This window comes from Cucurbita pepo, chromosome LG14 (assembly GCF_002806865.2).
Source record: "Cucurbita pepo subsp. pepo cultivar mu-cu-16 chromosome LG14, ASM280686v2, whole genome shotgun sequence".
Taxonomy (NCBI): Eukaryota; Viridiplantae; Streptophyta; class Magnoliopsida; order Cucurbitales; family Cucurbitaceae; genus Cucurbita; species Cucurbita pepo.
The window spans coordinates 4065580-4078637 of NC_036651.1; the positions used below are offsets into that span (position 1 = coordinate 4065580).

A 13058-nucleotide genomic window follows, 5' to 3' on the forward strand; every position below is an offset into this window, starting at 1 on the left:
GGGAATCATTTAGTGAGGTTAATTAAAGATTTAGGAGGGAGCTCTGTTAAAATTTAAAAATCTCTCCTCCTTTTCCTCTTCCCAACCACTTCCTAATTTTAATCCATATTTTTTTATTTTTTTATTTTTTAAAAATAAATTATAATAATAATTTTGATTTGTGTTTTCCCACAATTGGGACTCACCCATCAATGCGCTGTCGTTTCCCTCCCTCTCTCATTTTCTTAATAATTCATATGATATCAAATAATAATAATAACAATAATAATGCTACTAATTAGGGATATAACTTATAAGATAAACTACCAACTTAGTACTATAGTTTAAATATATCTCATAAACTTTATAAACTATACCCGTTAACAATGATATAACTGAATAGTTTATTATTATTATACTCGGTGTCTTAAATACAGTTTTAATAATATTGATGTATCAGTAGTGTAATGACCCAGATCCACCACTAGTAGATATTGTCATCTTTTGGCTTTCTGTCAAGGCTTTAAAACGCGTATGCTAGGGGAAGGTTTCCACACCCTTATAAATGGTGGTTTGTTCTCCTCCCTAACCAATGTGGAACATCACAATCCACCTCCCTTCGAGGCCTAGCGTCCTTGTTGACACTCTTTCCTTCCTCTAATCGATGTGGGACTGCCCCCAAATCCACCCCCATTTGGGGCCTAGCGTTCTTACTAGCACACCGTCTCGTGTCTACCCCATTTTGGGGAATAGTGAGAAGGCTGGCATATCGTCCGATGTCTGGCTCTGATACCAATTGTGATGTCTCACATTGGTTGGGGAGGAGAACAAACCACCATTTATAAGGGTGTGGAAACCTTCCCCTAACAGACGTGTTTTAAAGCCTTGAGGGGGAAAGCCCAAAGAGGACAATATCTACTAGCGGTGGATTTGGGTAGTTACAAGTAGTCTCAATTCATTTATATACTCATGTGTTCATTTTGGCCCGTTACATATCGTTGTCAGCCTCACGATTTTAAAACGCATCTACTAGAGAGAGGTTTCTCCACAACCCTTATAAGAAAATGTCTCGTTTCTCTCTCCAACCAACGTGGAATCTCACAATCCATCCCTTTGAGGGCCAGAGCGCGAGTATCATCGCTAGCACACCTCTCGGTGTCTAGCTTTGATATCATTTATATCCGCTCAAGCCCATGAGAGGGAGGAAAGAGAATGAAAGGTGATGAAAGGAAATGATTAAAGGCAATGAGAATCCAACATGATTTTAGGTTTAACCAATGGGTATGGAAAGGAGAGAAGTTTATGAGTACAAACTCAAACACTCTCCCTTTAAACATTATATACAATAATGAATTATTATGAATTATGAATGCCCTCTTCACTTTGTTGTTCGTGTTTTAGATAAAAAGATGCAAAAAAAGTTCACTTTCAACCCCTTTTCCCTTACTCCAAAACAATAAAGATAAAACCACCTTTTCCCAACTTTTTAGGGGATCACCCTTTCCATTATGTTTGACCACTTTTATTATTGTTTATTTACCCTTTCTTTTTTATAACAGTTGTCATAGATTCCAAAAATATTACTGTGATGTTGGTAAATAAATGATACATGAATGAATCGAGATCACAATGTACACCTTTCTTTTCGGTGGCTCTTCATAGAAACTTTCATACTTGAACGTGTTTCCGTTACAATAATTCTATATTAGGTGATTTTTTAGAATTTTTTTTCTAAAAACAACATGAATGAGAACAAAACATGGTCAAAGAATATGTTTAGTAGGTTATTTTAATATATATGTTAGATGAACTCGACCCTCCACAATGGTATGATAGTGTCAATTTTGAGCATAATCTCTCATGGCTCTGTTTTGGGCTTCCCCAAAATGTCTCATTCCAATGGCGAATGTATTTTTTGATTATAAACTCATGATCATTCCCTAAATTAACCCATGTGAGACACTTTTATCAAACAATATAGACTCAAAAAAATAAATGGAGAATTTTGTAAGAACGAAGAATGAACTAAGAAATGAGAATAGGGATAAAGATGTCTATCTAACCCACCGGGATCCACCTTGAATGGAATAAGAAATACTCATTTAAATGAGAACTAAACGGAGACGGGGATTATATTCACCGTCTCCGCACCACCCCTCACTTACTTAGGTCAAGCCAAGCCAAGCCTGTGAGAATGAGAACAAGTCGGCTCGGGTGCTTCGGCTTAAATATACTTTTTTTTTTTTTCCCACAAATACTACCGTAATATATAATCTCCTGAATATATTATTCAACACCTAAATAATATTACATTTTTTTTATTTTTTATTTTTAAAAAATAAGTTTATAAACCCAACTCATTAATTACTAAAATAAAATTAGATTTAACATAGATGTATTAACAAGGTACTCAATCTATAAAATAATAATATTCAAAATAAAAATCAACGTATTAAAAGTTACATCGTATTAACAAAACCCTTTATTCATATTTAATTTAAATTACTCATTTTAAGATAATATATTTTGTTTTTGACAACGTCAATTTTCTCAAAAACCTTTCTTATTATATTTTTATTTTAAAATAAGTCATTTTCTTTACAAAAACTAAGTTAATGAATTTAAAATAATAAAATAAAATAAACCATTTTTTTTTAATTATTATATTTCAATAGTAATAAAAATATTTTATTTTTAACTTACCTCAATGGTTGAAACGAAGGGTCCGCCTGGAATATAATTCTCTCTCAAGTTTTTTTTTTTTTTTTTTTTTTTTTTTTTTTTAAATATTTTTAAAAATATATTCAACAAAATTAATAATATTTTATAAATAAAAAATATAAAATAATATTCTACGTAATTTCTAAAAATTCAAAATTTCAAGAAAACAACGTAATTTTTTCACGGATGTATATATATCCACACATTAAGTAAGTAAGGTGGTACGGGACGATAAATATAATTTATATCTATGTTTAGTCTTCATTTAAATAAGGATTTTTCATTCGGTTCGGGATGGATTTCCGCTGATTATATAAATATCTCTATTTCATCTCAATTTTCTAATTCATTTTCCATTCCCTATTTATTTTTGCTCGTATGTATGTGTACAAATATACATATATATTTAAAAAATATTTATTTTAAATAATTTTAATGAATAATTTCTATTTTAAATATAACTTCTTAAAAAAAAGAAAATAAGTATGAGTAGGTTCTGGTACTGGAAAGGGGTGGTGTTTCATACAGAAAGCCTAATCTAATGACCTAATCAGGCTTTCTCACCACTCTCATGGAGGTCAATGCTTTCGATTCTCCAGTGCAGGCCTAAACCACCGAAGACGGCGTCTCCAATTTCCGAGGCTAGGTTCTTGACGGCAGTAGTGCTATCAATGTCGGATTCTATAGTGGAGCGGATCAATATATATATCTCTTTTCACTCTATTCTCCTTTTAGACTCTCGATCTAAACAAAACTTCTATTTGAATCGGGTCGGTCGAAAAAGACATATTTCAGGCAAATAATTGGGGAGAAATTAATTAAGAACAAAATCTTGAAAGAAGTGGACTTTGGCACACGAACAATGACATGCGAAATAAAAAAGTGGGTGTAGACGGTGGCGAGACCACTCCCATTTCCTACAACTCAACTCTCTTTGACAAAATGAAAGCGACTTCACCAAATATGAACACCCAAATATATATATATATATATATATATATATATAGAAGGCATTGTAGGCAGTTCACATTCACACGTGCGACTCAGACATATTAATATTCATTCAACTAAGGCACTCATAGAAGAAGGTAAAAGATTTGGCAATCGTGAACGATGGAAGGAGAACAAGATTCATCGTTGCTATTTCATGATCAGTATCAATTATTCAACGCCACCCCCACCTCCGATTCACCTCCATTGTTCAACCACTGGCGGTCTTGCGGTGGCTCGGCGGCCGTGGCGTCTTCATCGTCTCAGATGATCTTATTTCAGGAGGGTAAGTTTTGTCCGGCGGCGGCGGCGGCGGCGGAGATTTGGCCGTTGGTTAATGTTGGTAGAAATCCACCGCGTGCTAAAGATCACGTTCTGGCTGAGAGGAAACGCCGGGAGAAACTCAGCCAGAGATTCATTGCTCTTTCAGCCCTCTTACCTGGCCTTAAGAAGGTACCCAAATTATACTAATTTTACCTTTAATTTGAGTTTTTCTCAAAAGTCCTCGTATCCATAGAGATTCTTTATAAACTCATGAACCTCCTTTAAATTAGCTTAAGCTTAAAGTGAATAATCATATCATTGTAGAGAGTCGGGGATTCTTTACTTATAAACTCACGATCATACCTTTACGTTAGCCATGTCGATAGAATTCTCAAGTTTTGAACAAAGAATTGTGAGCCTCGAAGGTGTAGTCAAAAGTGACTAAAATATCGAACAAAAGGTGTACTTTGTTTGAGGGCTCAAGAGAAGGAGTCGAGCCTCGATTAAGGGGAGACTGTTCTAGGGCTCCATAGACCTCGGAGGAGGGTACTTTGTTCGAGAGGAGAATTGGTGAGACGGAGTCCCACATTCATTAATTAAGAGGATGAACCATAAGCAAAGAGGTCTACCTAATGCTAGATGTAGAGGCGCATAATAGATCGATATAAACATCATGAGCTGTCCCGTAATAAAACCTGACACCACCCGTATATTAAATGAATGGAATTGGGATACGGATGGAATACAATGAAATAGAGCCATTTTGAGGTTCTCTATGAAACGGGGCATGAAACGGAGCCACTACGAAGAAATACATCTTCATTGGTATGAGCCAGTTTGGGAAAGCCCAAAAGCAAAGTAACGAAAGTTTATTGCTCAAAATGGACAATATCATATTATTACGAGAGTCATGATTGACCCATATCCATGATAGATTCAATATTATAAGTTGTTTTACAGATGGATAAAGCCTCAATTCTAGGAGATGCAATCAAGTACATAAAACAGCTACAAGAACGTGTGGAATCACTAGAGGAAATGGGCAAGAACAGCAACATTGAAGCAGCCATTTTGATAAAGAAATCCCATTTATGTAACAACATGAATGATTGTTGTGATGACATTGATGGGGAAGAACACAATCACAAAACTGGATTTTCCGACCAAAAACTAGTGGAAATCGAAGCCAAAATCTCAGACAAACATGTTCTTGTTCGAATCCACTGTGAGAAACATGAGGGTTTGTTGGCCAAGTTATTAGAGGAAATGGAGAAGCTCAATTTTAAGATCATTAATGTCAATGTCTTCCCCTTTGGCAGCTCAACCCAATATATGGTTTTTCTTCTTCAGGTTCCTTCTAACACCATCTCTTATTCAATTAATTCCATCAATTTATGCATTGAATTACCATTTTTTCGATCTAATTATGAATATATTCTCTTTCGTCGCAGAGAAATTCGGACTTAAATATAGAATCAAAAGAGCTGGTACGAAAGTTAGAAGATGAATTGTTCAAGTTCATAACAGCATAACAATCCCTTGATCGATCCAGACATTAATAAAAATTTTTAAATTATAGCATTAAATCTTTATCGGTAAACGAGTTAAAATAATATTCTAGATCATCCCTTCACTTCACTTGTTCATATCGATACGTTCTAGTTGTTTCTGCATCGATGATGTTTGTTCTAATAATTAGAAATTATTAGTCACTTTTTTTAAATAATGCATATAATAATTAAATAATCGGTGTATGTTTATTATTATTATTTTTTTTAAATTATCGGACATATTATAAAACCTTTCCATAGATACATATAAATTTTTAATTTCATGTCCAATATGTTCTTAGTACTTACATTATTCTAAACTTACCCAAAATTAACTCACCATGTAATCTTTATATAAGTGGGGACGGGGACGGAAAATATATTTATATTAAACGGGTCCCATTTATCTAACGAGAAAAAAAATGTTCCCTCCTCCCTCCCTTATTCTTCATCTAAACAAGAAATTTATTTCGGGTTCAGGACGGATCCCTACCGATAAAATGGATATCTCTATCAAACCGTACATAAGTTTAGGTCAAGCTTTATCCTAATGAATTTAACGAGTTTATTAAGATTTTTACCGCGTTGAACGAGTGAGTTATAGAGATTAAAGTTTAGAGTCCAAAATGGTTGGAGGGAAGTCAAAATCAAATGCCCCCACCAACCAATTTGGATCCAGTTAGGTGGACAAGAACATGATGGCTCAGATGGTTGTTGCCGACCCCTAATGTAATATAGGTCGCATGAATTTGTGTTCAAGATTTAATTGAACTTAATTCCAATGCTGATAGAGACTGGCTTTGATTTTGGTAATCACTAGGAAAGGGATCTTTGAACCACAAACAAACAATATAAAACTCTGTTTTTTGTTTTATTTTAAACTCAAATATGAATTACTCGTTGCTAATATCTACTCGATCTTCTCAAACTCAATTCATCGCACATCTACTCCGTAACTGAACTTCAAGTTTAGAATCGGATCTTGACAAGCAAGATCAAAGGAACATAATTTAACGACTTCAGCTTCGGCCAACAAGGTAAAAAGTAAGGCTATCATGTATGGATGACGGCATCGGTTGAGGAGGCCATTGAAACAAAGTCACGATAGTTAGATTTTCGCATTTAAGTCATAGTCCTTGTGTTAGGACAAGTCAACATCATTATTTTTAAAATTTGGACAAGAGATGTTAATTTTCAACGCTATTATTACGTTTCAAATAAATTTATGGACATTTAAAGTCCATGTAAAGTGAGTTTATTTTTAAATGATTTTACGCGTACACACAAGTATGTCAGTAATAACCCAAAATTTAAAAAAAAAAATGAAAGTTGTCCCACTTAGCCTGAAGAATACATTTTTTTGACGACTCCAGAAAATGATGTACTGTGATATGATACGTTAGTCCATGATATGTATAGCATGTCATGTGTACTGTGATATGTTATGTTAGGTGATGATATACCATGACATGCCATGATATGTTTTGATCAAAAGATCTATGATGCATCACCTCCTTCTGCTATGAAATGATGTATAAGAACAAAGAACGGAGGTTATCTTGCATTATTTATTACGCCATGATGAAAAGTATGGGGACCTCATGCATAATTGTATGTTCACGTGCATTGGGATACTTCCTTATTATGATGTGTACAGACTCGTACACTATGAGACTAAAATGATCATCATGTTTACCATGATTCTATGACGATCGCTATTCCCTGCGAGTGTCTAGCAACCGCCTGTCAGTTAGTGTTAGCCCAACCAGTAGACCCAGAGGTGTGCGAACCCACTTGGTGAGCTCACGTTCGCACATGTGAGTCGTGTGTAGAGAAGTACTACATATCCAACTTAGCCCAACCAATAGACCCAGAGGTGTGCGAACCCACTTGGTGGACCCACGTTTGCACGTGTGGGTCCTGTGTAGAGAAGTACTACATATTCAACTTATCCTGGACTGGAAAGCCGCCAAAGAGTATTATAAATGATAAGTCCCACCATGTTGCATGTGTTTGCATTTCAATGACCTAATAGTAGGGTAAAGACAAGACACCCCTATATGGATGACGGAAGTGACACGTAAAGATCATGAAACCGGTATTAAAATAGTTGCGTTTCATCTTATTTTATGGTCCTAGGTTTTATTAGAGCAATATTTTGTTTTCTAGTTTTTGAATATATCGTTTATTCTCGTTTCTTATATGTTTTTTTTATTAATTTAAAGATTTTATTTTTAACGTGCAAGTCTTATGACATCATTTTTAAAATATTTTAAAGTAATATTTGCATTTAACAGTCAAATCATGCATGAAGTAGCGGTGGGCTTAAAATCCAAAAGCGCCATAAAATCCACGAGAGACCGGTCTTGAACAATCAACATCAGAGGATAAGTTTCAAAGAAAATGTAGGAAGCACGAGAGATGGAAATCCAAAAGCAATGGGATGGATGACACTTACATGCATATGGGGTCACCGAAAGGGAAAGCACAAAGAGGACAATATCCACTAGTGGTGCGCTTGAGCCGTTACATTTGGACTCACCTATAAAGCACATGAATGATTATGATCCTCGATGCTTAGGATTTGATATTATAAAGTATTATTGATGCACGTAGCTTTGTGGATTCAGTATCCATTCGTCAACACAAGATTTACAAGTTTATCTTTGCTGATTGCAGGTCCCCGACAATCTTGGCACATTAACCAGGTTTGCTTTAGCCTACAAATGTGCAAGAAAAGAATTCCATAGACGGTTCTTCTGCTTAGCCCAAGTCCACCGTTAGCAGTCGTTTGTGAGTTTTTCTTTTCGGGTTTTTTCTCAAAGTTTTTAAAACGCGTCTACTAAAGAGAGGTTTCTACACTCTTATAAAGAATGCTTCGTTCTCCTCTCCAACAAATGTGAGATATGTTGCTCGAGAATCGAAAGTATATCATTCTTACCGTTATTATCTTTATTTTGAAACAAGTGTATGGTATAATGCATCCAAAACTAGGAATGGAACAAAAGAAGAAAGTTATTCAAAATAAGGTTGTTATTCATTAGAACATAGAGAGGGAAGACTAAGAAGGTGGTGACATAATAAGTGGAAGTAGTAGGAGTATGAGTAGGAGTGGTGATAGATATCATTTTGGAACACATGTAGAATAGACAAAGGGTGAAGTGGAGACTATTCTGCATTGGCAGGAGCGGCCACAGAAAGAATCCCTGGTGCAAAAGCCGGAGGGACACTTTCCCATACTCGATCTCAGGCCTTTAAACATTTTTCTGGACACGCCATCCAACAACCTTTCTACACCTTCATTTTGTTCCAATTCTTAAGGAAGTTGAATGAGTTCATCTTCAATGCCACTCACTGATACCATTATAAGCATCATGGCTACCATTGCCAGCACCAAACCACTCTTCTTCCGCCCCATATCTATCACTTCTCTCTCTCGCTTGATATGTTTCTTCTCATGCCTTTCCTCTGCTCTGCTTCTTATATATCACAATGGGAGTACCGAGTGGAGTAGATAAGAATACACGAAAAACGAGATATTAAGAAAGATGTTCACGCGGGTTAATAGAAAAGGAATCTAAGGAAGAAAGTGTCGAGGATTACCGAGAGAGAGTCCCAAGTTGGCTAAAATTTAGGGAATGATCATAAGTTTATAAGTAATTAATACATCTATATTAGTTTGAGGCTATTTGGAGGAAGTCTAGAAGCAAAGCTACGAGAATTTATATTTAAAGTAGATAATATCATACAATTGAGGCCTGGGTTCTTTTTGCATGTGAAAAACACTGCCACCCGACAAGGGCTTACTAATTGGTACTGCCTCTCTTACTCTAACTTGTGCCATCCACACAATGCCTATCCTCATCCATCCCTTCTATCTTCTATCTTATATTTTATCTTTTCACTGCACCACACACGCAGTAAATAAGATTGGGGTACAATTTTGAAGAAAATATAAAAGACCCCAAAATTTATAGACTAGATTGACTCTCCACGTCAACCCTCTTATGTAGTTCCTGAACGCTCCTCCGCCTGAATCGACAATCATGGAACACGTAAAAAGAAAGGTAAATTGGACGAGTATAAAAATATTTAGTATGGAGTCTCCTCGTAGGTTTTCATTGCATCAAATCTCTATCTGATAGGTTACCATATACTTGAAGGTTTTTATTGCATCCAATCCTTAATAGGTTACCACATACTTTTCTTCAAACTCTAGTAAGTTAGGACCTAATTCTAGTGCTATCTAAACTTTTAGGAAGGTTTTGAGTCGGACCATCACAAACCCATTATTGAAAAGGCCTCGACTCTGACCGATACAAACTCATGGGTCTAGAGGTGGTTCACCTATTTTTTGTACCACTGGTGTTGTAGTTCTAATGGACTTTGTATCTCAGTTTGGAGTTGTTGAAAAAAAGGGATATAGGAATAGACATGAATAGATGAGAATAGATAGAAGCTGCAGTGCTTTATTAATGTCTACTAACTTAATGCTCAAAGGTTACACAATTCCAGTATTTATAGCTTATACACTGGACCAGAAATAATAAATCTATCGAAATCTAGAAAAATTCAAATCTACTAACAATCTCCTAAAATCTTGGTAGTTTGAATATTTGAATCATATCTCAACTACTTTGAATCATATCTTCATTTTGAATACTTTGAATCATATCTCAACACTCCCCCTTGATTCAAAGTTGCAGATGTCAAGTACAAAACTTTTCTTTTGACAAGGCCTTCGTAAGTATGTCTGCTTTTTAACCCGTACAATGTCTGTCTCAGCCTGTATACCTTTGTTTCTTTGTCTTCCTCTATGAATCCCTCTGGCGGTGTTACATAAACCTCTTCTTGTAAATCTCCATAAAACTTTTCGTTTGGTAGGTCAACCATATCCCATGTTCCATCTTTCTTAACGGACTGCATCTCTACTGCCATGGCTTTCTTCCCGTCTTCTTTTTCAGTTGCTTCTTCATAATTCATAGGGTCTGAAATAGTAAGAGCAAACTGACATGATGCATATATGTTAGCTAAAGATTTATACTTCCTTGGAGGTGTCTCATCCAAAATTCTTTAACAGAAGAATTACTGTTTGGTGATGCTGAAGATGATGAATTTGACACACTTTGTGTTGCAGTGGATGCACTGGGAGATGCACTGGAGTTGACCCCTGTCTCTTCATTTGGGGAAACTTCAAGTGTAATCTTTTGCTGCTCCTGTTCTTTACTCCAATCCCAACTCATGTTTTCATTAAATATTACATCCCTTCTAACTAAAATCTTTTCACTAACGAGGTTGTATAATTTATATACCTTTGATTGAGTACAATAGCCAATGAAAATGCATTTTTCAGATTTTTCATCAAGCTTTTGACGAGTCTGAGGGTGTTTCAAAGCATAAGCAACACAACCAAAGATTCGTAAATGACTTACAGATGGTTTCCTTCCATGTCATGCTTCATAAGGAGTTCGATTCATAACTGCCTTTGTTGGTGAGATGTTTAATAGATAAAACAGATGTTGCTACGGCTTCTGCCCAAAATTGGTTTGGAAGTCTCCTTGCTTGTAACATACTTCTTGCCATCTTCACAATAGTTCGATTTTTTCGTTCAGCGATTCCATTTTGTTCCGGAGTGTAGGGAGCTATTAATTCCCTTTGGATGCCCTCTTCTTCACAAAATAGATTGAACTCTTTAGATATGAACTCGCCACCTCTATCTGTGCGAAGAACTTTAATGTGACAGCCAGTTTGGTTCTCTTTAAAAATCTGGAACTTCTGAAAAGTTTTTGACTTATGTTGTAGGAAGTAAACCCAGCTCATGCAACTATAATCATCAATGAATAGTAAAAAATATATACTCCCACCTAATAACTTCGTTTGCATTAGCCCACATAAATCAGCATGAATTAGTTCTAGATAATGTGAAGCTCTTTTAGTTTTTCCAACACGAAAGGACTTCCTAATCTGCTTGCCATAAATGCATCATTCACATAAATTTGTTGAGTCAATTCTTGGTAATTCGAAAACCATACCTTTATCCCTGAGTATTTTCAGGTCGGTTCATATGAAGATGTCCATATCTGAGATGCCATAATGTTGAGTCATCTTTCATGCTAGGACCAATTTGAACTTTATGGCCTGATTTCTTATGTGTAATGACACATGTGTCATCAATTGTCCAACACTCAATAAATTGTACCCTACATCAGGTACAAATTGAACATTATCTAATTGTTTTATCTTACCATGACTATTTTCGACTTTCACCGTACATTTTTCTTCAACTTGCATCTCTTTTGTATTTCCAAGTTGCACCTTAATCTTTTGCGTCTCATCAAGCTCTTTGAATAAGGATTTGGTGTCTGTCATATGGTTCGAGCATTTGCTATCAACAAACCATAAGTCACCTTTTTTCGGATTAGTATCCATGCACGCCACAAACAGCTTTTCTTCTTCTTCTTCATTCTCTGCTGCAAAATTCATTCGTTGATTTTTATACCAACAATCAGATTTTGTGTGCCCATACCTTCTACAATGGTAACATTGTATGACATTTCTTTGTTCATTGAATTGTCTCTGTCCATCACTTCTCCATCTACCCCTGTTATCACGACCACCATGGAAGCGGCGAAATCTTCCTCTTCCACGACTTCTACCAGCTAAATGAATATTTTCTCTTTCGTTGTTTTTGTTGTTAGTTGTCTCCTTCACTTGTAGTGCCTTTTCTTCGTTCCTTTCTAATGCTCTATTGATTCTTGCCTCATGAGCCTGAAGCGAGCCCATCAGTTCATCAATGGAGAGTATGGATAGATCCTTAGCTTCTTCTATGGCGGCCACCACATGGTCAAACTTTGGAGTCAAGCTTCTCAACACCTTTGCAACAATTGTTTCGTTTGAAATTTTCTCTCCATAGGTATGCATCTGACTGACTATTGCCATTGATCTTGACAAAAAAATCAGTAATTGATTCGCCATTCGTCATGAGTAGAGTTTCAAAATCACGTCTTAGATATTGCAATTTCACTGTCATGACCTTTGAATCTCCTAGAGTAGAGTTTCAAAATCACGTCTTAGATATTGCAATTTCACTGTCATGACCTTTGAATCTCCTAGAAACTCCTTCGGTAGAATTGACCATGCCTGCTTTGATGTGGTTGCTGGTGCAATTCGTGAAAAGATAGTCTCATGAACTGCTTGCTGAATAATGAATAGAGCCTTGGCATCGTTTTTCTTGGTTTCTCTTAGTCTCTCCTTTTCTTCTATTGTGGGTTCTAATACATCAACAAACTCGTGCTCCACCAAGTCCCATAGCTCCAGCGATCTGAGCAAGGTCTTCATCTTGATGCTCCACCACTCATATTTCTCACCATTAAAGATTGGTAACAACGGTGCAGAGGAAGAAAAACCAGCTACTGCCATTTTTGTTTTGTGAAAGAAAATAATCACTCGCCCTCTTGTGGAACGAACTTGGCTTTGATACCAAAATTGTTGGAAAAAAGGATATAGGAATAGACAGGAATAGATGAGAATAGATAGAAGCTGCAGTGCTTTATT

The 13058-nt window shown here is 35.9% G+C and overlaps 1 protein-coding gene across 1 annotated transcript; it reads left to right on the top strand.

Annotated features, from left to right (window-relative positions):
- The first annotated feature begins 3787 nt into the window (after positions 1-3787).
- Positions 3788-5486, top strand: LOC111810419 (transcription factor bHLH25-like). The gene is made up of 3 exons (XM_023697126.1): positions 3788-4143; positions 4915-5304; positions 5406-5486. Exons 1-3 carry the CDS (start codon positions 3814-3816, stop codon positions 5484-5486), a joined length of 801 nt encoding a protein of 266 aa, XP_023552894.1. The 5' UTR covers positions 3788-3813.
- The last annotated feature ends 7572 nt before the right edge of the window (positions 5487-13058 follow it).

What these genes read in the sequence shown, in the direction of transcription:
- LOC111810419 (XM_023697126.1), top strand. Translation starts at nt 3,814, where the DNA reads ATGGAAGGAGAACAAGATTCATCGTTGCTATTTCATGATCAGTATCAA. An exon ending in TCTTACCTGGCCTTAAGAAG is followed by an intron (nt 4,144 to 4,914) that starts GTACCCAAATTA and finishes GTTGTTTTACAG; the next exon opens with ATGGATAAAGCCTCAATTCT. An exon ending in ATATGGTTTTTCTTCTTCAG is followed by an intron (nt 5,305 to 5,405) that starts GTTCCTTCTAAC and finishes CTTTCGTCGCAG; the next exon opens with AGAAATTCGGACTTAAATAT.